The sequence below is a fragment of the Geotrypetes seraphini genome, chromosome 13 (assembly GCF_902459505.1).
Source record: "Geotrypetes seraphini chromosome 13, aGeoSer1.1, whole genome shotgun sequence".
Lineage (NCBI taxonomy): Eukaryota > Metazoa > Chordata > Amphibia > Gymnophiona > Dermophiidae > Geotrypetes > Geotrypetes seraphini.
Genome location: NC_047096.1, coordinates 68522675 through 68550229, shown reverse-complemented (window position 1 = coordinate 68550229; position 27555 = coordinate 68522675). Strand labels below are relative to the sequence as shown.

Below are 27555 nucleotides of genomic sequence, written 5' to 3'. Positions count from 1 at the left end.
ATTGAATAAATAAGTTACAGAATAGTGCCAGTTAAATATGTAACCTAATTGTTAAATTAGCTGTTAACTGGTGATCAATAACTGACACTAATATGCAGTTAAGCGTGTAATTGCCCTCGGTATTCTACATACTGAGCAATCAAAATCCATCGTGCAACTGTAAGGACACAACGTTCGATAATACCTGGATGGTATGTATTTATAAGCACAATTTCTAAATACAGGCAGTCCCCAAGTTACAGATGCCTGACTCGTATTTAAGAACGTGACTGGGGCTTCATTTGATTTCAATGAGCAGTACTTCCAGTGGCATAGACTCCTACACTTCTTCTGTAGCAGATTCAGGAATGATGCAGGGCCACATTAAGAACAGTGTGTGGTTGTGCATGCTGCTGCACCTTAGATGGAACGTTGAGGACAGTCGGCCCTTTTGTCAGCTGGAAGCAGAAGTAAGCAGCAAGAATTAAAAAAATCTACAAGTTCTGAGTTACAAACAAATCCGACTTAAGAACAGCTTTAAAAATGTAACTCATTCTTAACCCGAGAACTGCCTGCAGTTATGTTGTTCACAGGCAATTAAAAAAGAAAAAAAAAAAATCTCCGCTTGGCTTCCTGAAGTAGCGGATGCAAAACACGGCTCGAGTCGAAGCTGGAGTCAAGCTTCTGTTATTGCATCTAAGATAAGTGTTTGAATCTTTATTGTTTCACATATGAAACATCAAAAACATTATTTCACCAGCAAGCTACATGAAGCCTTTGTGCTATAATTAGAAAACATTATGTACCATTGGTAATATCTGTTTACCACTTGGCGCCCTGTGAACTATTGTTCTATTAGCAAGTGAATAATGTTTAAATGAATATATGCTTTCTTAAGTTTATGTAGTAACTGATTGATTCTCTGGGGTTGTTTGACAATGAAAGATGGATATAGGACTGAAAGTGAAGGAGAGAAAAACAGCAAATGGATAAGGCAGCCCTGGAAACATAGTTAAGAGCACAGACTGAAGGAAGTGCAACCAGAGACTGGGAAAAGATGATTAGAAAAATAAAATCACCAGACAACAAAAGTAGGGAAAAAGATTTTTATTTTCAATTTAGTGATTGAAATGTCAGTTTTGAGAATTTATATCTGCTGTCTATATTTTGCACTGTTCAGGAAGAAATTAATTTGTTTCTCTGGTGTTGTACTGCATGTAGAGTTTGGTCTCTTAGGGTTTTGTTTGTGTAGATTAGTACTTTTAGTTTGTGGTCCTGTATATCTGTGATCTGCATGTGTGACCAAGACCAGGTGTTCTGGTAGGAATGAATGTTAAGAAGCATACAGTGTAGTTTAATTTTGTGGTTAACCATTATGTATTGTTAATAAGATTATATTGTGTGTATAAATGGAAAAACTGGCATTGCAATTAGTATTATTATGCGGGTGGGGTCTGGGGTGGGGTCTTTGCCCCTCCCCCAAAACAAAAAAGTGTTCATCTGCCTATGCTTCATTGCAAATGTAGATCATAATCCATATGATTTATTATAGTATGTGACCATGCACCTCACACTACTCAGCCTGGGGTTCTGATAGCTCCTCTGCAACAATATAGTGCTTCCTCAGAGCTCCTGTTTTATGCTGTCATCTTTTTCAGATGACATCACTCTTCTCTTTTCCAACTAAATTCCTAACATTCTGTTTACTTTCTTGACCAGCGCTGCACATTGTGCTGATGATTTCACAGTGATGGCAATTTCCTTTTCCTAGATGGCAACTCATAGAAACATAGAAGATGACGGCAGAAAAGGGCTACAGCCCATCAAGTCTGCCCACTCTGCTTACCCACCCCCTGTCTATGCCCTAATGACCCAATTTCCTTATCTTGACCCTCGTAGGGATCCCACATGGGCATCCCATTTATTCTTAAAGTCTGGCACGCTGTCTGCCTCGATCACCTGCACTGGAAGCTTGTTCCAATGATCAACCACTCTCTCTGTGATTGTAGCATTATGTACCTGTAGTTGGGTTTTTTCCCCTACATGCACTTTAAATGTCCACATTACATTTCATCTGCTGTTTATATATTGGCAAGGTCCGGGGCAGTTCCTCCCAGTCTGTGTGTTTTAACTACTTTATTCAAACTACAGTGGTGCCTCGCATAACGGACGCCTCGCACAGCGAACGCTGCGCACAACGAACTTCAGGTCTTGCTTCCCACAACGAACTTCGTTTCACACAACGAAGTCGCCCGAGCTGCATCCTTCCGCGCAGGCACTGCGCTTAACTGCCCTCTCTCCGCCTGGCTCCCATATTTTAAACCCCCCTGCCGCCGCTGCTGCATATTTTTAAGCCTCTGCCGCCACCGCATATTTTTAAACCTCCCCCCGCCGCCACATATTTTTTTAAAAAAGCCACCACTGCTGCAACTTTCTCACCCGCTCACTCGAACTGGTGGTCTAGCAAATTTCCCAGCCAGAAGCGCAGAGATCAAGAGCAAGCCTTCTGTGCTACTGCCTGGGCCTGCGCTGATCTCTGAATGGCTGCAGTCAGCTCTCGCGGGACTCACAAGAACTAACTGCAGCCATTCGGAGATCGGCATGGGCCCACACAGGCGTGCAGAGGAATTGCTCCTGATCTCTGCGCTTCTGGCCTGTACGCCACTGGCTGGGAAAGATGGGAGGAATTAAAAAAGGTACCGAGGGGGGATGATTAAAAAGGTACTGGGGAGTATGTGGGGGGTGATTATAATACACAGCAAGGATCAACAAAACCCCTGTCTCCCCTCCCCTTCACATATATCCCCTCTACTATCAAGAAAATTGAATAAGCCAAATTATTATAGAATGCTACACAGAAATATCATGCTAACAGAATACCACAGTCACACATAGCAGGAATAAATTTATCTTTTTTTATGTCATCTTAGCATATTTTATGCTACAGAACGAATTATTTTTTTAAACATGTATTGTTATGGGAAAACGCGTTTCACATAACGAACTTTTCACATAACAAACTTGCTCCTGGAACCAATTAAGTTCGTTGTGTGAGGCACCACTGTATTTATGTTTCCAGGAGATGTACAACAAACATAATTGGAATATAAATGCCAAGTTAATAAAGTGACATGAGAGAAGAACTCTATACTAAACATGAATGCTATAAAACCAATAAAAGACACAATGCATTAGTGCACTAGCACACAAATAAATTTAATTAATGCAAGCAACTCTATATTACAAAAGGGAAGATGAGCATGAAAAAGCAAATGTTTTAAAACTGCCAAAAGGTCACTCAGAGAGGGCTGGAAACGGGGAATTCTAACCAGAAGATCCTGCCATAGAAACAGCTTGGGCCTGAATCATAAACATTATATTATATAACTTTACGATTTAGTTTGAATATATTAGTAATTTTAGTTTGTGGTTCCGTATTTGCAAAGGGGTAATCTGTTCTGGTAGGAATGAATTTTGAGAAGCATCCAGTGTGCTTTGTGTAGTTTAATTTTGTGATTAACCATTATGTGTTGTAATAAGATTATATTATGTGTGTGTATATATGAAAAATTAATGGGAAAATAGTGTTACAATTGGTACTGTTATGGGGGCGGGGTCTGGGCGGAGATGGGCGGGGCTTTGGCCCATGACTTAGCCCGGTGCTCTTCAACCGCCGGTCCACAAAATAATTCTTTAATTTACGCTGGTCCATAGGTGTAAAAAGGTTGAAGAACACTGGCCTAAACAGTAAATGGTAGGAGAAATAGAAGAAGAAAACAGTGGAGGGGTCTTTTACTAAGGCACGCTAATTGCTAACACGCCCATTATATTCTATGTACGTGTTAGCATTTAGCATGTGCTAAATCAGTTAGCGCGCCTTAGTAAAAGACCCCCAGTATTAAAATCACAGAAGAGAAAAATGGAACGGGAAGGAAAGCAGAATGTAATCGAAATTAAAATAAAACTACAAAAAAAAAGTTCAGTTTGGCTCAGTTCTGCCTAATATGCAAAGTATATCAAGGCTGTTTGCAACACATCAAACAAATGTAAAAGAATGACTAGAACTCCCTAAATGTAACAGGAAACACTTTTCCTCTACCTACAAGGTACACAATCAATCCATTAGTCCCTATTCTGGGACAGAAAGACTGGGCTTATATAGTCAACAATATGGTTATCTAGTTACAAAAAGGAAATAAATGAGAACTCTCTGCAGAGAACCACTTTACTTCTCTCCATCATTAATTAGAAAATGCTATATGAAATATAGAAACACGATGGCAGATTAAGGCCAAATGGCCCATCTAGTCTGCCCATCCGCAGTAGCCATTATCTCTTCCTCTCTAAGAGATCCCACGTGCCTATCGTTCGCCTTCCAGAATTCAGACACAGTCTCTGTCTCCACCACTTCTTCTGGGAGACTGTTCCACGCATCTACCACCCTGTCCATAAAAAAGTATTTCCTTCAATTACTCCGGAGCCTATCACGTCTTAACTTCATCCTATGCCTTCTCATTGCAGAGTTTCCTTTCAAATGAAAGAGACTTGACTCATGCGTATTTACGCCACATAGTTGCACCATGTAGGTATTTAAATGTCTCTATCATATCTCTCCTCTAAAGTATAGATATTGAGATCTTTAAGTCAGTCCCCATATGCCTTATGATGAAGTTTCAAGTTTATTAAAGTTTTGAGATACATGCAATATCAAATATTTTCAATGCGTATCACAAAAAAAATTGGGAGCTAAATAAAATCATTTGAACAATAGACATAAAAACATATCCATAGACAATTAATAATACATAAGGAATACAGGGATAAAACTACATTTGTTTAAAATAAAAAACCAAAAGAAAAACATCTTAGGGAAGAGCAACATCAGGAAGATTATTTTAAAAAAAAACAACAAAAAACATTAATATTTAAGTGAAACTTGGGCTAAACATACATATTTAAAAGAAGACTTAATCTACGAGTAAGTAGGAAGACCATAAGAAGAAAAAAGATTATCCGATTTAAGATTCAAATGCATCTTTATAAAGATAGCTTTTTAATTTACTTTTAAATTTTTCTAGAGAGGTTTTGGCGTGCAGAAAAATTGGAAGTTTGTTCCAAAGCTGAGGTCCCAAAATAGAAAAGGTTGTAGTTCTTCTAGTGCCTATTACTTTTAATGATGGAATGGTTAGCAAGTATTGATCTGCTGATCTAAGAGATCTAGCTTGGGAATATGATATTAAGTACCGATATAAGAATATTGGGGTATTAGTTTTCTGAATTTTAAATGTAAGCAGCGCAATTTTGAAGACCACGCACCATGTTATTAGCCTTGCTCTGGACTGATTCCATCCTTTTTATATCTTTTTGAAGGTGTCTCCAGAATTGTACACAATATTCTAAATGAGATCTCACCAAAGTCTTATACAGGGGCATCAATACCTCCTTTTTCCTACTGGCCAATATTAAGAGCTGATCTAAAAAGCCATATTTTTTTGGATGGTCATATCTTCAGCTTCACTTGACTGTAAAAGTTCATATTGCAAATCTTGGAAGTACCTCATGGTACATGTCTGCTGGTAAAGTTGTACCCTCAGCTGACTTACCTACCAGCAGCAGTATGGAGCCAAACTGTGCCAAAAATTTTCATTCGTGAATTTTTTTTGCCTACTTTGCTGACCTGTAGAAATGGAAGCACGTTCGCAAAAGATTTCAAATTTGGCAGAGGTTTCCCCAAGGTGTTGTACCAAACTGCAAAATTTCAGACTCCTAGGTAGTTTCCTTCTGCTGCAGTGTTTAAGCAAAGTTGGCATTTTAGGTCATACGAGACATGGGAGTGGATTGATTGCTTTTGTTCAACCACCCCTAGCTCCTGACCAAATTGAGAAAGATCCAAAAAATTCTGCAGAGTTTCATTTGAGACCCTAGATAACACCCCTGTAAAATGTGGTTGGATTTCAAGGGGGGGGGGGTCGAACGTGGGCTCCTGGTCCACTTGACATGGAATGACCCTAATAGCTAAAAGTTGCAAGCTGTAGAACTAGCAGTGCATGGGTTCAAATCCTGTTCATGCTGCTTCTGAACTTGGGCAATTCACTGTCCATTACCTCAGGTAAAAACTTACATAGAAACATAGAAATAGACGGCAGATAAGGGCCACGGCCCATCAAGTCTGCCCACTCCAGTGATCCTCGCTATCTATCTTTGCGGATAGATCCCACATGTCTATCCCATCTGGCCTTAAAATCCGCCACACTGGTGGCCTCAATAATCCGAAGTGGAAGACTATTCCAGCGATCAACCACCCTTTCAGTGAAGAAGAACTTCCTAGTGTCACTGTGCAGTTTCCCGCCCCTGATTTTCCACGAATGCCCCCTTGTTGCCGCGGGACCCTTGAAGAAGAAGATGTCTTCTTCCACCTTGATGCGGCCCGTGAGATATTTGATCATATCTCCCCTCTCTCGACGCTCCTCGAGTGAGTAGAGCTGCAAATTCCCCAACCGCTCCTCGTACGGGAGCTCCCTGAGTCCCGAGACCATCCTGGTGGCCATCCTCTGGACCGACTCCAGTCTCAGCACATCCTTGCGGTAATGCGGCCTCCAGAATTGCACACAGTACTCCAGGTGCGGTCTCACCATGGATCTATACAGTGGCATAATGACTTCAGGTTTACGGCTGACGAAACTCCTGCGTATGCAACCTATGATTTGCCTTGCTTTGGATGAAGCTTGCTCCACTTGGTTTGCTGACTTCATGTCTTCCCTGACAATCACTCCCAAGTCTCTTTCTGCTACAGTTCTTGTCAGGATCTCGCCATTTAGGGTGTAGATCTTGCATGGATTCTTAGGGACCTATTTACTGAAGATTTTCTTCCATTGCATGTCCATGGGGGGTGAAGTGTGTAAACAGGGCCTGTACATTATAAGATTTCTGCTGTTGGGAAATATCTACTATGTGTAAGTGCAACAATAATTATTAAGGTACCAAGGAAAAGGCCTAAGCAAAATTAAAATAACTAAGAATTAGCATAAATTTGAAAAAAAATAAGGAGTTGTGCCCCTTAGCAAGGCTTCAGTCTTGGGTGGTGCCTAATCGAGCATAGTATACACTTTTTAACTCACTCACTATAGCAGTGAGTCATAGGCCTCTAACCACCTGTCAAAGGTGATTAGATTAAAGGGAGGCTAAGAGAGAGTGGCCACCCGGGAAATGCCCTGTTCTTCCAATGGTCAGTCAGCCCCTAACAGTTTTTAAAGATTTATCTCTAAACTGTGAGATATTGCTCCCACTCCTTACATCATGTTTGGAAAAAAGACTAGCATGCAGGCAAACGAATTGAAATAGTTATCGGCGAACAGAGGGTAGGTAAGTTCTGATGCAAGCATGTTAGAGATACGCTTCAGTCTATGTATATTTATATGAAAGATGCACCAGTGGCCAAGATTGAAGACTTAAGCAGGGAAATCAAAGTCCCTCCTCGAGGGCCGCAATCCAGTCGGGTTTTCAGGATTTCCCCAATGAATATGCATGAGATCTATTTGCATGCACTGCTTTCAATGCGTATTCATTGAGGAAATCCTGAAAACCCGACTGGATTGCGGCCCTCGAGGAGGGACTTTGACACCCCTAACTTAAGGAATAGTATAGGACTTTGTACCCCCAAGATAGAGCGCAACTGTCTTTTCCCTCCCCATCCTACCTGCACACAACTCATCGAGCCGGCACAAGTCTCTCCACCCATCCTTCTGCCCACCGTCCAATGGCCTCTGATCTTTCCCTCCACACCGCCTTCCTTCGCTCCGCCCCTTCAGGCCGGTCACCGCCTGAAGGTGCAGCTCAGCCTCAGCCCACAGGGCCCCGCCCCCTGCACGGCCGAGCTCCGCCTGTTCCGGAAGCGTGCCCTGCTGGAGCTGGACAAGAGAAGGGCGTGGCTTCGGATTGTCCTGATCCATCTCTTTCTGGATGCAAGTGACACTCTCTGCAGATATGGTGAATGTCCTCTTTCCTGGTCCGTAACTCTCTCCCCCCCCCCCCCCTCTTCAACGCCGAGATTGGTCCTAGGTGCCTGTGCGGTCGGGGTGTAGATCAGGACAATTGCATCATGATTCCCAATTCATTAATGCAAGAAATAAGGTAGAAAGCATGTGTCCAGCCAGGGCCCGAAGCTGCACCCAATCTTATGGAATGTCCCTCACGGACAAGAGAAATATAATTTTTTTTTAAATTTTCCTGCGTGCCTAACATAGTCTGTTTGTAGAAGAGTGAGTGATGACCGCGAGAAAGTGAACAAACATGGGGTGGGTGCTGACCCCGAAGGAGCTTGTGCTGTACATGTCCAGTTTTGGGTGTATAGAAAGTGCAATTACACTAGGTTTAAATTGATAGGTATTGAAGGGAACTAGGGGTAAGCACAATACTTTATTCATGATAAAATCTGGGATGATGACTGTAGCAGGGTTTGCTCTAAAACTGAAGGGGAATTATATAGAATTCATGTAACTGGATCTAACTGGCAAAGCTAAACATAGTGTTCTGTGACTTTCCTTCACACCGGTAACCAATGTTCGCTTCCTCTCTGTAGAAAAATACAATTTATGAATGCCAAATTACACAAAGCCTTCACAGCTCCTTCATCTCAACTTAGAAACATGGAGCAGATAAAGGCCAAATTTCCCATCTATTACATTCACTATGTCCTCCTCTCCTAAGAGATGCCACGTGTCTGGCCACACTTTCCCATGCTTTGGTTTGAATGATTAGAGCAGTGGTTCCCAAACCCTGTCCTGGGGGACCCCCAGCCAGTCGGGTTTTCAAGATATCCCTAATGAATATGCATGAGAGAGATTTGCATACCTGTCACTTCCATTATATGCAAATCTCTCTCATGCATATTCATTAGGGATATCTTGAAAACCCGACTGGCTGGGAGTCCCCCAGGACAGGGTTTGGGAACCACTGGGTTAGAGCATCAGGCTGAAAGTGGGGTTCAATTCCTCAACCCTCCTTGTGATCTCCCTTGAGTACAGGCTTAGATTGTGAGCCTCATGGGAACAAATACTATACTTGAATGGAACTCACCTTGAGCTACTACTGAGAAAGATGTAAGCTACATCCCCCCCCCCAAAAAAATAAAAATAATATTGCTCTGCCTATGTTTTTTACAGCCCCTGCCAGTTTTCTACAGCCTGGTACTTAAATATAGGATTGGACTATAATGGTGTTTTCCTTGCAGGTCCCTGAGCTGTTAAAAGAAAGTGTTCATATGAAGAACCCAGGGCATGTGAAGGAGATAATTGCATCTCTGCACAGAGGAAGGAAGGAGAAGCTCCAGGTCAGTTAATGAAAGCCTTGATTTGGGGGAGCAGTAAAAGCAGATTAAATAAGATGCATGATTTCTGCTAGTTCCAATTTTTATGCACTGTTTTGGAGGCTTGGCTTCTTCAATACAATACATATTCAGCATTTACTATTAATTCAATGCATGTCATATCCACAAAGCTAGTAATTACTAGGAAACACAATAAAACAAACAAAATAAAAGTGACATTCAAATAATTAATAGAGCAATAAAATAATGTGATCTTCAAAAATGTCCATGTGATCCTTAACTGTTTGAAATTGAGGGTCCCGAGTCTTTCCTTACCTGCACAGTCTCATGGCTCTTTTTCTTTTGGAATAATATCCCATTAGGCATTTGATCTGAACAATCTTCCCACTATTCCAGCATGTGTGTGGTAGTTGTGCCCATCGACTAGCAGGTGGAGATTGAAAACTCTGAAGAGAGCTGCAAAAATAATCTCCATGAGGTAGCCCAGCCCTTCAGTATTTTCTATCTCCAGCAGGTGAATGGACATAGATTCTTGCCCTAGGCTCTGGAAAGTCTGCTCTTGGTCCAGTTGGTCAGTAAAGCAGCCTGCAGTTCTGTTGCCCCCTTAGGTGCTGTGATGAGAGGGTCCACAGACCCTGCCTAGGATGGTTTGCTCATGGGTTTTCTCATCTTCCCCTCTGGTTTAGGTCATTTCTGATTTTGATATGACTTTGAGTCGGTTTAAATGTAATGGGAGAAGATGTCCAACTTCTTACAGTGAGTATGCAATCAAGGATGAGTGGTATTGACCATCTCCAGGTTCACTGAGAGGTGCTGAGAAATATTTGTGTTTTTCCCTCCAGATATTATTGATAACAGCCATCTTGTTAGTGATGCCTGCAGGCACCAGGTAATCTTGACTCTCAGAACATTCTAGAATTTACTCTCTTCTTGTATGTGGGTATAGGTAGGCTGTGGCATTAATATAATGACAGAGGCAGTTGGCCTCTGGGAGCAGCCACATTTGGAGAGGTGTCAAAAAATAAAAGGAACTTGGTTCCTGTCATGTGCGATATCATAGATAACCTCGTCATTGCTGCAAACAAATCAGTTTCACCATGTTGAAGTACGAGTGAGGTCACAGATCCCATGGTTCTGAAAACAGCTGTCCACAGAGGCCAAAAAGGAAATGCGGAGAAGCAGATTTCAAAAGTTAAATAAATAAATTACATTTTAAAATAAAGTTTTTGAGTCATATGGGGTATTGCAAGGATATGGGCTCTTTTGAATTATTGTTGAATTATATATATTTGGCTGGTGTTTTAGGTGTCTAAACAGACTTGTCTTTGTTTTTCTAGTTACATGAGCTTTTTAATACGTATTATCCACTGGAGAAAGACCCCAAGCGGACTATCGAAGAGAAGTTTCCCTTAATGGTTGAGTGGTAGGTCTGCAGAATTTTGATATTGTGTATACTCAATGCTACAAGCTGTAGGTTTTTGGGGGGGAAGAATGAGGTGATGGGAGAAGTCTAGCTGGCGGGATCCTCCTGAGTATCAAATACTGGTTAGTAAATGTTAAATGTTATCTTGGGAATTGGGGAGGCTCCTCACAAGGTGAATCCTGCAGTGTCCTGCCAGTAGGGGGTCAGTATATGGCTGCGCTGTAGCACCCTCTCTGATCCTACATGCTCCCATAAGGTTAGCTGCTCTTGCAAGTCTGCAAACAGTTCCTGTAGTTTTTCCATTTGTCAGAGCTCTGGTAGTATCTAGTTTACATTGGAATGTATTAGTCTCCTGCAACCCTCCTTGCCCAGGCCTGTACTACACTCCCATATCTGTGTCCGAGTAAAGCTGGTCTCTCCTTTGTAACTGACTAACTGGAAACCTAGAGGATGACCTGCTGATCTTCAGGGTTATTGTGTGGCTAAGTTTTAAAGTGGAAGTCTGACACCTCCTTTCCTTCCAGGTGGACTAAGGCCCATGACTACCTGGTTCAGCAGAAGATTCCCAAGCAGCAGATTGCTCAGGCAGTGAAGGAATCCAGCGCGATGCTGAGGTGAGGTCTTGTGTGTTATACACCCACCTGAGGTGAGCAAAGGAAACAGAAATGCAGTATGTGAAAGTTAAACAACGTCTCCATCGAGGGCTATACTCGGTCCAGTGAGTTTCCAGGTCTTTTTTTGCATTGTAGTTAAAATGGCTTACGAAAAAACTGAAAACTCTCTGGACTGTGTATAGCAGAGAATGACACGGTGGCTGTTACCCGCAGGTATCCCGCCGAAACGGGGGAGAGAAAAGAACTGGTCGCCGCGGGTACAGGGAGAAGGCCATTCACCGCCCCGTGGAGCGATAGTTTCCGCCGCCTGATCGCCACCGTCTGAGCCAGATCACCGCTGCCGTCTGAGCATCTCCCTCCCTGCTCCTTACCTTCGTGGCAGGCAGTTTCTCTAAAAGTGCTTCCTACCAGCAGCCGGAGTGTTGAAATCGCGTGTGGCTGCCGTAAAGGTCATCTCTGATGCAACTGGAATTTGCATCAGAGACAACCTTTCCTGCAGCCACACACGATTTCAACGCTCCGGCTGCTGGTAGGAAGCACTTTTCGAGAAATTGCCTGCCGCGAAGTTAAGGAGCAGGGAGGGAGAAGGGGAGGAAAGGTGGGGTGGAGAAGAACAGATGCTGAAGGGACCTGGGGAAGGTGAGGTGGGGAGGAACAGACGCTGAAGGGAACTGGGGAAGGTGGGGTGTGGAGGAACAGACGCTGAAGGGAACTGGGGAAGGTGGGGTGGGGAGGAACAGACGTTGAAGGGAACTGGGGAAGGTGGGGTGGAGCGGAACAGACGCTGAAGGGAACTGGAGAAGAGAGATATTCCAGACTATGGGGGGAGCGGAGGAAAGAAGAAGGGTGGCAGACCAATTGGGTTGGGGGTGGAGGGAGAGATGGAAGGGAGAGGCACAGTAGCAGAGCATATGGAAGAGACAGTGAAGGCAGACAGTGGATGGAAGGAAATGAACGAGGAGAAGATGAGGAAAACAGAAACCAGACAACAAAGGTAGAAATTTTTTTTTATTTTTTTTTAATTTTTTGCTTTAGGATAAAGTAATATATTAGTTGTGTTGATAAAAATTTATAAACAAAGCCCTGCCAGCTGAACATCTCTTTCTCTAGTTCAGCAGCAGGAACGTTGATTTATAAGGAAGGAATAAGCTAAATATTGCAGTACTGAGGCTTGTATGGATGCTGTGAGGATAGTAGTCGCGGGGACGGGGTGGTGACAGGGACAAATTTTTTCCCCATGTCATTCTCTAGTGCAGGGGTGCCAACACTTTTTGGGCTTGCGAGCTTCTTTTAAAATGACCAAGTCAAAATGATCTACCAACAATAAAATTTAAAAAAACACAAAGCACACTGTACACAGAGAAAATGTTAATTATCATTTATATTCTGGGGGGTTTTTTCAAAGAGATCAAGGCAGATGACTTTATGCGATGTCACTTCAGTAACAACTATAGAAAAATAGACAAATATTCCCCCTCCCTTTTTACTAAACCGCGATAGCGTTTTTTAGTGCAGGGAGCTGCACTGAATGCCCTGCTCTGCTCTCGATGCTCATAGGCTCCCTGTGCTAAAAACTGCTATTGCGGTTTAGTAAAAGGGGGCCATAGTGCAAAATATAGACAGCAGATATAAGTTCTCAAAACGGTCACATTTTGATCACTAAATTGAAAATAAAATCATTTTTCCTACCTTTGTTGTCTGGTCATTATTCAAATCTTGTTGGTCCCAGGCTCTGGTTGTCTTCTGATAACTTGCTTGCCAGGGTCTTCTTTCTTCTTTCTCCATGCTAACCATCCATCTTCTATCTCTGTCCTCCCCTTCTGTTTCCCTTCCCTCCCCTGGAGGTCTGGCATCTTCCTTTATTTTCATCTCCATCCACAGATCCACCTTTTCTCAACTACCCTCCTATCCAGTATCTCTATCCCCCCTCCACACCATCCCTTATGTCCAGCTTCTCTCCCTTTCTGTTCCTTCCCTCCCTAAATCCCATTATCCACCATCTCTTTCCCACTCCTTTGTTTTCTTTCCCCCAGAGTCCGGCATATGCACGTCTCCTTGAACCCCCCTTGCCTCCTTCCCTTCTAAACCAGGACCCCCCCTCCCCGAAGGCCTTCACCGTCCTCCCCCCTCCCCCCCGAAGGCCTTCACCGTCCCCCCCCCCGAAGGCCTTCACCGTCCCCCCCTGAAGGCCTTCACCGTCCCCCCCCCCGAAGGCCTTCACCGTCTCCCCTGAAGGCCTTCACGTCCCCCCTGAAAGTCTGCATCCCACCCCTGAAGGCCTGCCGTCCCCCCATCTGAAGAACTACCACCCCGGAAGGCCTGTGTGTTCCTCCATGACCTCCCGCGCATCCCTTTACTTAATTTTAGCAGGGCGCAGCCTGCAGAGACGATCGCCAGTACTTTAGCGATCCTTGCAAGTTGCCATAGGCCTCAGGAGCTGTCGTCCCTCTGCCGCGGTTCCGCCCCCTCCTCTGACATCAGACATCTGACTCCCAGATTGGTTGTGGTTAGAATGGCAACTCATGTCTCCTATACATCTATGCCATGTTCTCAGTATCAAAATGCCTAGGTACTGTAAAGATAACAGAATATTAGTTGATAACATGGAAAACATTGCAAGTAATTTAACAACTATTCCAATTCACAAATCTACAAACCAATCTATATGTCTGAACTCCAAGATTCAAATTGGTGGCGACCAATAAATTCTAATGTAAACTAGATTACTACCACAGCTCTGATGATTTGAAAAACTGCAAGAAACGAAAGGTTAATGTGCCTGTTTGCAGACTTGCAAGAGCAGCTAACCTTATGGGAGCATGTAGGAGTGTGGCGCAGTGGTTAGAGCCACAGCCTCAGCACCTTAGGTTGTGGGTTCAAACCCTGCATTGCTCCCTGTGACCCTGGGCAAGTCACTTAATCCTCCACTGCCCCAGGTACATTAGATAGATTTTAAGCCCACCAGGGCTTGAAGTACCTATATGTAAACCACTTTCAGTGTGGTCCTATAACTACAAAAAGGCGGTATACAAGTTCCTTTCCCACATAAGGTCAAGGGGATCCTAATAGAAACTAAGAGGTTCAAAGCTTAATTCAAATCCAAATCAAAGCAAGCATGCATATGTCTGATAGCGCTATAGAAGTGATTAATAGTAGTAGTAGACTATGTTGTTTACGGTAACTTTGTTTTACCAAACTTTTCAAACCACCCTTGTAAAATCGTTACTATATGCAATACTCTAAAAAATGTATATAATATAGCTAATTAGTTGTAGGTGTTTACTAGTATTTATCTAACTCTGTATATAACGCTCAAAATTGCATGTGCAAATTTGTGTGTACCAAATTTTGCAAGCATTTAATTGCTTAATGAGCCAATTAATGGCAATAAAGGATGCTAACAAGTAGTAAATAAACAAAAAAACACGCTAGTGTAATTGCTATAACTTCTTAAAAGTCCTCTTGAAACTCCATATTCCTTATACTTTAATCAGTGGATAGATTGCGCTCAAAGACATGGAGGAAAAACCTCACCATCCAATCATTGCAAAACTTCCACCTTAACACACTTTTATGTGTGCGTGACTTGAAAGATAGTGTTTATTAAAAAGCACTTATCTTTTATGTATAGTTCTTTGGCCTCAACGTGTCACGTTTCAAAATTTCTTCAGAAAGCCAAATGGTAACAACGAAAGACTCTTAAGAACATAAGAACATAAGCAGTGCCTCCGCCGGGTCAGACCACAGGTCCATCCTGCCCAGCAGTCCGCTCCCGCGGCGGCCCAAACAGGTCACGACCTGTCTGTATCACCAGAAGGGGCTCCCTTGCCACCTTGGTTTCTCATTTAAGTCCTGTCTTCCTATCGAAGTCCTAACCCTCTGGTCTTGCACATGCACGACCTGGTTTGGTTTCTATACTTATTACCTGGTTAGCTTTCTATACTTGTGTTACATCCCAGCTCCTCCCTCAGTATCCCACGATCCCTTTATCCCTCAGGAATCCGTCCAATCCCTGTTTGAATCCCTGTACCGTACTCTGCCTGATCACTTCCTCCGGTAGCGCATTCCAAGTGTCCACGACACTTTGGGTGAAAAAAAACTTCCTTGCGTTTGTTTTGAACCTATCTCCCTTCAGTTTCTCCAAATGCCCCCTCGTACCCGTTGTCCCCTTCAGTCTGAAGAATCTGTCCCTATCCACCCTCTCTATGCCCCTCATGATCTTGAAGGTCTCTATCATATCTCCCCTGAGCCTCTTAACCCTTTCAGGACCATAAGGATCGTAGGCCAATTTTTGTGGTTTTGACGACATTTTTATGGTAAAAAGGGCTTGCAGATGCCAGAAAATTGATTTTTTTTGTGAAATATCATTATTTTTTTTTTTAAAAATCAAACTTCTGGCTTATGGACAGTGTGGCAAGTGAATCTTCTCGTCAATCTGGCAACGACGCTAATGAATGAATGTCGGAACCAGTTTGTTTACATAAAGGCAGTATCCTATGGAATCCATACATATCAAATTTAGAACTGTAGACTATCCCAATCAAAATTTATAGGATTTTAAAGTTATGGGACAAATATGTCCCTTGGTCCTGAAAGGGTTAAGTCTTCCAAAATGAGTGTCAGTCTCTGGTTTAGCTTGCAATTCAGCTTTCGAGGCCAAAGAACTATACATAAAAGATAAGTGCTTTTTAATAAACACAATCTTTCAAGTCACGCACATATAAAAGTGTATTAAGGTGGAAGTTTTGCAGTGATCGGGTGGTGAGGTTTTTGGGGGACTTTCTGTCCCCTTTTTCCTCCATGTCTCTGAGCACAATCTATCCACTGATTAAAGTATAAGGAATATGGAGATTCAAGAGGACTTTTAAGAAGTTACAGCAATTACACTAGCGTGTGTTTTGTTTATTTTCTTGAATTTTTTCACGCTGTTTGATTTTTGAAGTTATTTTCCTCCTGTGTAGTTTTGACTTAGTTGCTAACAAGTAGTGGCACAAATAGACAATAATTGGAATATATGCATGAGTTTTTATAGTCGCTATTCTATTTTTTAAAAATGTGCGTGTTAAGTGTGTGGTCAAGGGAGGGGTGTGGGCAGGTCAGGAGCATTTCTAGGATTTGCATGCATTGTTATAAAATTTGGAGGATGCATGCCTAATTTAGGCACAGGGATTTACTCTAAGATTCAGTTGGTGTAAATCTTTGTGCCCAAAATTGGACAGGGATCCCAGCCCTACCATATTGGATTTACCCCTTCCCTCACTACCCCCCTTTATTTTTATTTTCCATCTCGATGTATTTTTTTGACCTTACCGAGTCCCTCCTCCTTTTTTGTTCCTGAATGTCAGTCTATCATGTATTCCTCTTTTATTAATCTTTTCTTACTTTTCATTTTTTAAAGATATATTTTATTGTAAACCATTTAGGTACCTGTTTGATAAACAGTATGTCAAAGAATAAAGAAACTTGGAATGCTATTCTACAAATGGCGTCATATATAGAATAGCATGTATTTACAGAATGGTCTCCCCACTGAACTATTTCTTCCCCCACAGGGATGGATATGACTCTTTCTTTGACGGACTCTGCAGCAACAAAATTCCTCTGTTTATCTTCTCAGCTGGAATTGGAGATGTCTTGGAAGAGATCCTTAGGCAAGCGGGGGTCTTTCTTCCAAACGTGACCGTGGTTTCCAACTACATGGACTTTGATGAAAAGGTAAAATGGATGCTCATGACTCTTTGTGTTACAGAAGTAAATTCTAGGAAGCAGCAACGCCCCTCCACCTGCCTGACGGTGCATAAAAAGCAGGGTCACAATGTTTTTCCGTTGCAATGGGATTTGGAAGGAGGGTTAAGGAGCACATTAGGAAAATCAATTTGTAACAGGTCATATAGGTTGAAAGGTTAAGTAGGTGACGATTTGTCTTTATATAATCACTCTTGCTGCACTTAGGCATTTGCACTCACACCAGTTCTATGGCTGGCGTAAGCATGAGCGTCTAAATCACAGGTGTCAAAGTCGGTCCTCGAGGGCCAGAATCCAGTCGGGTTTTCAGGATTTCCCCAATGAATCTGCATGAGATCTATTTGCATGCACTGCTTTCAATGCATATTCATTGGGGAAATCCTGAAAACCCGACTGGATTCCGGCCCTCGAGGAGGGACTTTGACACCCCTGGTCTAAATCAGTGATTCCTAAACCTGTCCTGGGGGAATCCCAGCCAATCAAGTTTTCATGATATCCACAGTGAATGTGCATCAGATACATTTGCATACCAAGGAGGCAGTACATGTTCATTGTGGATATCCTGAAAAGCTGACTTGTTGGGGGTTCTCCCAGGATAGGTTTAGGAATCTCTGGTCTAAATGCTAAGCACACTAATACCCGGTTATAATAGTATTCTAAAATGGAAAGTTCTGGTATAGATTAGGTTCCTACCACGTACCCTCCAGGCACCTGGTTTGAGGTTCCCAGTCCCCTTAACACCTCATTCTATAATCTCGTGTGCAAATTTATCTGCCTTTGATGTGCATTTGCACACATAGGGCTGCATTCAGTAAATGCAGTTCAGCACCAAAAAAAATCAGCATTGAATGGTATTGGAGAACAGGTGAACGGAGATTGGCTCCCTTTATAGCAGGGCTACTCAAATGTTTCATGGGGAGGTCCAGAAATGTCTGCTGTCTGAAACCCAAGGTCTTCAAACTACTATGTACATATCATATCTCTTGGTTTTTGTTATACATACTTAATCTTGTCACTTTAACATAATCATAATCATAATACAAACATATGGGCGTATTTTCAAAGCACGTGCATACACAAAGGCTTTGAAAATGAGCCCCGTAATCTTTGTTTTGCATAGAAAAATATTCAGAAAATTCCAAACAGTTACAAACATGGCCCTCGCCATACTTTTCACACGGCAGTCTCTTGATATGGACCCCACCACCACCACCTGTTTTCTCCCTATTTTCCTCCCCCTCACCCTCTTGTGTTATCTGGAAGGTGAAGGTGAAAGTGGCAGCAGTCGGTGTCGAAAGTAATATAAAGATGTACAGGACCAATTTTCTCCATGCACTACTGATAGTTGTACCAGTCACACACCCTCTGAGGTAAACTTCCGTGTCTAGGGGAGGGGGGTGACCAGCAAAGCTCATCTAATAACTTCAAAATAGCCACTGCTCCAACTAGGATGCTGAGCTTTTCAAGGCACCATAAAATGACATCATCAAATAGCAATCTTATGCTCTTGACCCATCTAAACAATCATGCACTTCAATTCATAATCAAACAGGCACTTGCAAAACTTAAAAAAAAAAAAAAAGAACATTCATTGAGCTAGTATACAAGTAGCATATCTCATGTAATATCTACAATTTGCCCTTTGTCAGAAATAAATTTTGACAACTGCTGAGGTTCAGAACATACATATCTACTCCCTTGATAGTGCATAACACATTTGCAGGGGTATCTCAAAACAAACGTTACCCCCAACTGCATAACCTGGGGCCTCAAAATAAGAAACTGTTTTCTTCTCTGAATTGAACGTGACACGTCTGGATACATTCTCACAACTTTTGACATAAATGGAACATATTTATATTTGAAAAAAAGCTTAAACATCCATTCCCTGTCTGAATCAATGGCAAATTGTACAAGCAGTGTAACAGTAACTGATATCTCATTATCAGATCTCTCCAGGAAATTTGTTAAATCCAAACTGTCAGCAGATAAATTCTGCTGGGTTTGCATTTTGAGCCTTATCTCTATTGGATTTTGAGCCTTATCTCTATTGGGTAGATAATAAATTTTTGAGAGAGGCAGATAGGAAGATTTGGGTACTTTCAAAATTTCAATTAAGTATTTCTTAAACGTATCATGCGGCACATAAATGGTAACTTTGGAAAATTTATAATCCGAAGATTACATCTTCTTGACACATTCTCCAGCATTTCTACTTTGAAATGAAGATTCCCACTGTCCTTAACCCAAGTTAAGGCCTGAGATTCAACAACTTTTAATCTCATTTCCGTCCATCTTATTTTCCAAGCTCGATACTCTATTTTTTAAGTCCAGATTTTCTGAAACAACTTATTGTTTATTGTTTATTTTAATTATTTGATTAAACACCTTTTCGATTCTACAAAGTGTTGTACAGAGTCAAAAAAAATTTTTTCATTTAGACAAACAATATTACAATTAATACATACTTTTTAAAAAAAACAAAAAACTACAGACGAACTATAATACATACAGAATTGTTATGGACGAACGAACAAAAGACACACATGGTAAAGTGGGAGGAAATACAATTGTTATAGTAAATGGAAGAAACATTAATGGAAAGTACAAAAGGGCAGGAGGAGAGTAAAAAAAAGAAGAGATTAAAAATAAGACATCAGTTAAAATTAAATTTAAAATAAAGTAAAACTTCAGTTAAAAGCATCATTAAAAAGGAAGCATTTTAATTTGCTTTTGAATGATTTTAAATTATTTTCCATTTTTAAATACAACGGAAGAGAATTCCAAATCGTTGGGGCTGTTACCGAAAAAATGGTAGTACGGCGTGTGCCGATCATCTTTAATGAAGGGATATTAAGATTAGATTGGGTTATGGATCTCAAAGATCTTGGAGGATCATAAGGGATCAGTAATCTATCAATAAAAGCTGGAGAATTAGTTTGCATGGTTTTAAACGTTAAAAGAGCTATTTTATAAGTTATCCTATGTGAAATTGGCAACCAGTGGGCGTCTTTTAGCAGAGGGGTAACATGATCGTACTTTGATGCTCTTGAAATTAACTTAATGGCCGTATTTTGAATTAACTGTAAACGTTTCAAATCCTTATGATATATTCCTTTTAAAAGTGAATTACAATAGTCTAACATGTCGTGTAACATGCTATAAGATTCTGCATTTGAGTCCCCAGGGAGAGTTGTAAATTAGAAATTGCTTCCCACAAAGTTTCCATATTGAAGACCCTGGGTCTTTGCATGGGTGTAAAATCAATTCCAAGACCCACTGGTTGAATCAACGTACCTGTAACCTCAGAAGGAGTCGCTTTTAACTTGAGGAAATCTTCCAGTATTTGCTGCTTCTTACTCTCTGAGTGCTTAGGTCTCAAAGGCTTCACTGACCCTCCTCCAGAGTTGACTTCTGAACTCTTTTGGGAAGGCAAGAGAACACTCTGGGCTGTTTCTTCCTCCAGCTTCTCCTCTAACACCCCAGGAGGACTCCACTCCTCCAGAGATAGGGTGGCGCCCTCAATGGAGAGGATCGACGCTTCAGCCTACGCGCCTCCCACAGCTGAGGTATTCTCCAGACCCTGCGTTCAAGCACCACGCTTGACAGAGATCCATCAGACCAACTGGTGCAGTGGATTCCTCTGGGAATACCCGGGGTTTGGATTTCTTTTTACCATCGGAAAACAGATGGTAAGGCAACAGTTTCCACCAGCAGCCCCTCAATGTCTCAACACAAAGCTAGTGGTGGCACGCAGAAAAAGCTGCCCCCACATGTCTTCACATTGCTTTTGATGCTGCCACCAACTCAGAAATACAATGTCCTTCCAGTGCCAGTGGGAGAGAAGGGAAGGTAACAGTTGGGGATAGGGGCACCTGTGGACTTTCCACCAATGGTGCCGGCACCCCTATGGTCCACTCAGGAGAGCTCTGGGGTTCGGACTGCGGACCACAGTCCGCCATTTGAGTAGCCCTGCTTTATAAAGTAGCACATAGCATTGGAATCTGTGTTCAACTTTGGGCAATGAGGAGTTATACCAGCTGAAACCAAGTGTAAATCTGGGCAAGAAAATTGGACACAGATCCGTACTATTCTATAACATTGCGTGCATTTTGGCTTTGTGGAAGAAGAGATCTGAATGGGGAGGTGTGCTGGAACAAAGAAAGGCTGCTCTGTTGATATTTTATTAAGACTTCATCCGTGCATGTGCTGGAATATTGTTCTGAGCATAAATAATATTATGGCAGAACTGTACATGGCAAAATAGCATTCAATGATCCTGCAGCTGCGCAGATGTATGTGCATGCAACTCCAGATGCCAAATAGATTTGCTGCTGGCCCACTCCCATGTACACAGGCATGTAGTGTGCTTTCCCCCTATTTATGCATGTTTTTTGCTCATGGCTCATCTGCATTCAGTTTTACTGTAAATATATATTTTTTTCTTTTATGTATGCATTAGGAAATCCTGTACCGAGCTTTAATGCAGAGTTCTAACACCTGGCTTTTTGAATCAACCCCTCAGCCTGTAGTTTCACACCTCAGATTTTGCTTTTTTGGTACTTTGCTTTCATCTCTAACCTCCAAGTCACCAGCCTTGCGCTGTCACCTCTTGTTCTAGAATTTACCTTCTCGTGCATTATTTACGGTCTTCTACTATTTAAATGTTTATCGTCTCCCCAGACGACAGAGAACGGATGGGTCTACGTACCTCTGCCAGCAGGTGGAGGCTGAGAACACATTGACTTTTGGCAGTAGTACAAATGGGCTGTGCAGTCTCTTCTACAGTCAGTCTGTTCTCAGTCTCCAGCAGGTGGAGGTAGTAAGCCCATAGTGACCTTATTGTCCTTGTTCATGTTATCCTTAGATCAGTCATCCTCCAGCTTACCTGCAAGATAAATATTTTTTTCACCATATACCATAAATTATGGTCTATATTGTTACACCAGAAATGAAGGGGAATAAAAAGCACATTAAGTTTCTGCTTAAGACAGGCAGTACTGTGAGGACAGAGTATTGGGTGCAGGGGTCAACTACTCACAAAAATTTGCGTTTCATGTCTCTGGACTTTGCAGGGTCTTCTGATGGGATTTAAAGGGGAGCTCATTCACACCTTTAACAAGAACAGCAGTGTCTTAGCAGACATGAAATACTTTAAGCAGCAGAGTGACCGAACTAACATCCTTCTGCTGGGGGACACCTTGGGAGATCTCACTATGGCAGATGGCGTGCCTACCGTGGACAACATCCTGAAGATAGGCTTCCTTAATGACAAGGTTGGGGTCCTGAATTGTAAACTGTGTCTGCTAAGATTAATCAGGGCCTACTCGGCTCTCCTATACAGGCCTTGCCCTTCTACAGCAGCTATAGATTAGAAACGCTCTGCCCTCCTAATGTCTTTATTGGTTCACACAAATATTCGTACATGATGGAAATTGAGTGATATACAGCGAATCTTCAATCAAACAAACATTCTGCTATTAAAATGTTACTGGGACCACCATTCACTCCAAACGTAATATAGTCCAAATAATATGTGACGAGAAAAGTGGAGAAAAATAGACCTCAATTCTCTAGCTCCTCGACTTACAATAAGTCATTTGGAGCCCTTATCATCATAGGTTTGTAAGAAAGTCAGTTGGAGCACTTATCATAACTTTGTAAGAAAACTCCACATAATGTTGATAGTGACTCAGTCTATATCTTCTTGCTTTCACAACCAATTTGCTTTCACTTGGGGTCCAGAGTAATAAAATTTTTTTTTTTTTAAGTGTACAGAAAAATCATCATTCAATATACAACATCACTTGAAACTACAATTTCTCAAGAAAAAGATTTTATCCCAACCCATCCTCCCAACAATTATAATCAAATAAAAATATATCACATAATATAATAACATAGATCATTTGTTCTATATAACACACCAAGAGATAGGCAGGCATGACGCAATGGAGAAATACAGGCAGGCAGGGCACAAGGCAGACACACAAACAGAAAGAATGACAGACAGACAGCATCCAAGCACAGAGAGAGAAAGGAAAAAAAACAGTCTACTCTAGCACCCGTTGGACAGGGGGAGAACGAAAGAGATGCTGATGGACAGGGGGGGTGAAGAAAAAGGAACGGAGGACTAATGTTGGACAGGGGGAGAAGGAAACAGGTGCTGCTGGACAGGGGGGAGGTAAAACAAAGGGAGAAGGGCTGCTGCTGCATAAGGAGAGCAGTGAAGGGGTGGTGGTGGACACAGGGGAGGTAAAAGGAAGGGAAAATGGACAGGGGGAGCAGGCAAGGGGTGATGATGGACAGCCAAGGAAAAAGAAAGGCAGAAAGAAAAAAAGCGACTAAGGAGAGAGAGAAAGAAATAAAGACAGACACACACACATATGTTCTAGCACCCGTTAATGTAACGGGCTTAAAGACTAGTAATCAAATAAAAATATATCACATAATATAATAACATAGATCATTTGTTCTATAATTTATTATTGAAAGCCACATAACCCGCCCCCCACCCTCAAAACAATATATATTAAGTAGGGAAAAATGCTGATTATTCATTATAATAACTTAATAATGGCCCCCACACATCCTTAAATTTATTAAAATATCCTTTTTGAACTGCAAGCACTCTTTCCATTTTATACATGTGAAACGGACAAGAGGTCACGGACTAAAGCTGAGGGGCAGCAGGCTCAGGACAAATGTCAGGAAGTTCTGTTTCACACAGCGGGTGGTGGACGCTTGGAATGCTCTCCCGGATGAGGTGGTGACGGAGACTACCATTCTGGGTTTCAAGTATAAATTGGATGTATACCTCCTTGCAAAACATATTGATGGATGCGGGTAACCAGGGTCTCCAACTGGGAGCACCTGGCTTGGCCTCCGCGTGTGCGGGTCGCTGGAATAGATGGACCTAGGGTCTGATCCGGCGTAGGCATTTCTTATGTTCTTATGTAACTATTTAGAAGATATTCCAGATTAATATCAATGAAGTGCAGAAGGTATCACTTAATATTTTCAAATCTTCCTTCTGGAAATCTTTTTCTCATAATCAGTTTCCAACAGGACTACTCCTGTTTTGCCTTCACATAGCTCATCTAATAACTTCAAAATAGCCACTGCTTCAACTAGGATACTGAGCTTTTCAAGGCACCATAAAATGACATCATCAAATAGCAATCTTATGCTCTGGACCCATCTAAACAATCATGCACTTCAACTCATAATCAAATAGGCACTTGCAAAACTTAAAAAAAAACAACCCAAAACAAACAGTTGCTATTCCATAGCTGTGTTTAATCCATAAGGCTGCAGAGTACTTTAATTGCAGTACGTTTGTTTGATTGAAGATTTGCTGTATATTTGAATCGTCTGCATCCATATAAGTATAGGGAAATTGATTGATAACTCCCTCCCAAACTCCCCCTAGTCACTGGAGGTGTATGAACATGGGCTACCTTTAAGACATGTTATTGTACTATTAACCCCAGTTATTAGATCTCATTTCATAAAATAGGACCTGTGTTAAAAACAGTAGTATGCATTAGTGGTAAAACAACATGTTTTAACAGTAGTGCATTGTCTCTGTCTATTGTCTCTGAGCTTAAATTAATTGCTTGATCACCTCTAGTGCAGGAATTTCCAATACGCATTTCAGGTATACAAACCACCTCCTTCAGCCCTTCTCTTCTGGGGAGAAGGGGGCTCATGTGATCTCCAGATTCCAGGGACTTCTGTGTTTGGACCCTGTTAAGTGGTGTCTCCGAAGCCTCCGTTAGCCTTTGCGCAAAGATATTTCCAATTAAGAGAGGTTATAGGAAAGCTCTATCTTTTTATATGTGTTGGCAACATTCAGTCCTTATCTAAAGTCCCTGCTGTCTTGCAACTGATGTTTTCACCAGAGGATAAGAAGAAATACTTGATGAGGCATTAAGAAGGATCCTAAATGCTCCAGGACAGATTTTGCAAGGCTTAAAACCATTTAGGCTAAATTCCTTGAAGAAGAGAAAATGCAAAAAGAACTCTACTTTGCTTTCTGTCAAAACCTGCCTTATCTGCTCTTTCACTAGGGCCACACGGCATCCTCTTCCTGATCCCTCTAATGCTTTTGTTCTGTCACTCTTTCTTAGGAGGAAGGGGATACTGAGGCCTACCTGGAAGCTTATGACATAGTTCTAGAGGATGATGACACCCTGGACGTGGTGAACGGGATCCTTCACTTTGTAAACGTCATGAACTGAGAGCATCCCCTTTCCTGGAACAAGGACATGCCTCATGGACAGAGAGCAGGCTGTTTTTGTCTTCTAATGGCACTTTAAATGCTGCTGCTTTCTCATCTCATTGAACGTCACATCATGAGAACTTTGGCCCATGAGAACAAACTACCCCAAGCTGTACAGCAACAGAACTTATTGAAAGAAGCCACTTGTGGAGAACTGCCCAGCTGTGGTTATATTGCTAAGGATATGGTCTTTGTTTTTGACCACTGGGAGGAGGCTGTGTCTGTCCTGGCTCTTTACCATCGTATCCAAGCATCTATAGTCGGGAGGGTGGGGGGTGTTTCTTCAAGAACTGGAGCTTGTACAAACTTGGTGATACCAATGGTCCATCACACCCAGAATCCCAAAACCTAGCAAGATTACATATTACCTACCCTTAGGAATAAGCAGGGGCTTTCCCCACGTCTGTCATAATAGCAGATTATGATCTTTTCCTCCAAGAACTTGTCCAAACTTTTTTTTTTTTTTTTTAAGCCAGATACGCTACCTACTGTTACCACTACCTCTGGTAATGCATTGCAGAGCTTAACTAGATTCATAGATTTGGTGGGAGGGAAGCATTACTGACGGCAGTTGTGCCTGTTAGTCTGAGACAGTTGACTAATTCTTTCTGGCCAATGCTAGGCTTCTTAGTGCCTCACAAATGGTGTTGGGTGATCTTAACAAATTTTCAGGGTATTCGTGTGTGATCGAGGTTTTATCCTAAGCTGGAAGTAAGAGAGAGAATGTAGCATTAGTCCATGGGTAGGCAATTCCAGTCCTCGAGAGCCCTAGGCAGGTCAGGTTTTTAGGATCTCCACAATGCATATGAGAGATTTACAAGGCCATGCATCCTTGCTAGGCAGATTATCTCCTGCATATTCATTGCATATAATATAACTAGACAGGTTTTTTATTTAAATATACTGTATTTTTATTAAATAACACAAATCTTAGCCCTATATTATACATTAAACATAAATGAATCCATATTGTACTTTCAGTTACTAAAATCTGTATTATCCCACAATACAGTGGAAGAAAACCTGGAGCTTGTACTCAGTCCATTCACAATCCTTTTCTGATGAAAATAAAGCTGTTCCACATCATAGTCTGTGTGTATTATTTCATTTCACCAGTATTCTCCAATGTTCCAACAAGCATATATTGATTCTTAGACAAAGCTGTCATAATGCCTTCTCACTCCAATTCAGACTGTATCCAGCCAGCCCGATGTAGCACCACTTCATGTCCCCTCTCAGTCTCCTCTTTTCAAGTGCGAATAGGCACAGCATCTCTTCCAACCCCTTAACCATTTTAGTTGCTCTTCTCTGGACCCTTTCGAGTTGTACCGTGTCCTTCATGTACAGTGACCAGTGCTGGTCGCAGTATTCCAGGTGAGGGCGTACCATGGCCCGATACAGCAGCATGATAACCTTCTCCGATCTGTTCGTGATCCCCTTCTTAATCATTCCTAGCATTCTGTTTGCCCTTTTCACCGCTACCGCACATTGTGCAGACAGCTGCATTGACTTGTCGACCAGTACTCCCAAGTCTCTTTCCTGGGGGGTCTCTCCAAGTACTTCCCCGGACATCTTGTATTCGTGTATTGGATTTTTGATACCGACATGCATTACCTTACACTTATCCACGTTGAACCTCATTTGGTGTGTTGCTGCTCATTTCTCGAGTGTGGTTATTCGTGTTGCAGATCTTCATAATCCCCCTGCGTCTTCACTGGAGAGCCCCCAGGAGAGGTTTCGGAACCACTGCATTGGGCATAGAGAATGACATGGTAACAAAATTCATCACGGTTCCTGTCCCACCAGATAACCGTGGGAAACAATCCCGTGTCATTCTTTAGTATTTATCTCAACCTCAGTCCTTCTATACCAGCATTCTTCAATGCAAGGCTTGAGGGTCAGTGGCTGTGCACATTCATACTCTTGATTCTTATGTGAGCCAAGTATAGGATAATGAACCTATTGTGACATCACTGATGAGGTTGGCTCTTAGGCATTGGTGGAATGAGGCATTATGACATCACAATATCTGCTCTGGATGCCAGAGACTCTCCAGTGTCTATCTCAGCCTCAGTCCTTCTACACCAGCATTCGTCAATGCAAGGCTTGAGGGTCAGTGGCTGTGCCCAGTCATACTCTGATTCTTCCCTCTCCTTAAACAATGACATGAAGATGGTTTCCTGTG

General features: G+C 42.1%; 2 protein-coding genes across 7 annotated transcripts in view; one reads left to right on the top strand and one right to left on the bottom strand.

The window, feature by feature from the left end:
* The window catches only part of KLHL10 (kelch like family member 10), a 43689-nt gene extending 35885 nt beyond the window's left edge, over positions 1-7804 (bottom strand). Inside the window, exon 1 of one of the 2 annotated variants that reach the window (XM_033918231.1) lies at positions 7676-7804. Coding sequence is in view for 1 of the 2 variants with exons in the window: in XM_033918230.1 (XP_033774121.1) it covers positions 7273-7361 (89 nt within the window). In the remaining variant the exon portion in view is untranslated. Of the gene's footprint in view, positions 1-7272; positions 7370-7675 lie in introns of those variants that run through there. The other variant, XM_033918230.1, reaches the window with a different exon arrangement.
* On the top strand, positions 165-26339 carry NT5C3B (5'-nucleotidase, cytosolic IIIB). 5 transcript variants are annotated; one of them, XM_033918235.1, is made up of 9 exons: positions 165-191; positions 9209-9307; positions 9991-10060; positions 10147-10193; positions 10642-10727; positions 11252-11341; positions 16894-17056; positions 22162-22362; positions 25219-26339. In XM_033918235.1, the coding sequence occupies exons 1-9, from the start codon at positions 189-191 to the stop codon at positions 25327-25329; spliced, it is 870 nt and encodes a 289-aa protein (XP_033774126.1). In that variant the 5' UTR covers positions 165-188; the 3' UTR covers positions 25330-26339. The 5 variants fall into 5 exon arrangements, with proteins under 5 accessions (XP_033774126.1, XP_033774129.1, XP_033774124.1 ...); XM_033918238.1 differs by lacking the exon at positions 165-191 and adding an exon at positions 7319-7337; XM_033918233.1 differs by lacking the exon at positions 165-191 and adding an exon at positions 7829-7965.
* Positions 26340-27555: the final 1216 nt, after the last annotated feature.

What these genes read in the sequence shown, in the direction of transcription:
- NT5C3B (XM_033918233.1), top strand. Translation starts at nt 7,939, where the DNA reads ATGCAAGTGACACTCTCTGCAGATATG. An exon ending in GAAGGAAGGAGAAGCTCCAG is followed by an intron (nt 9,308 to 9,990) that starts GTCAGTTAATGA and finishes CCTCTGGTTTAG; the next exon opens with GTCATTTCTGATTTTGATAT. An exon ending in TAGGCTTCCTTAATGACAAG is followed by an intron (nt 22,363 to 25,218) that starts GTTGGGGTCCTG and finishes ACTCTTTCTTAG; the next exon opens with GAGGAAGGGGATACTGAGGC.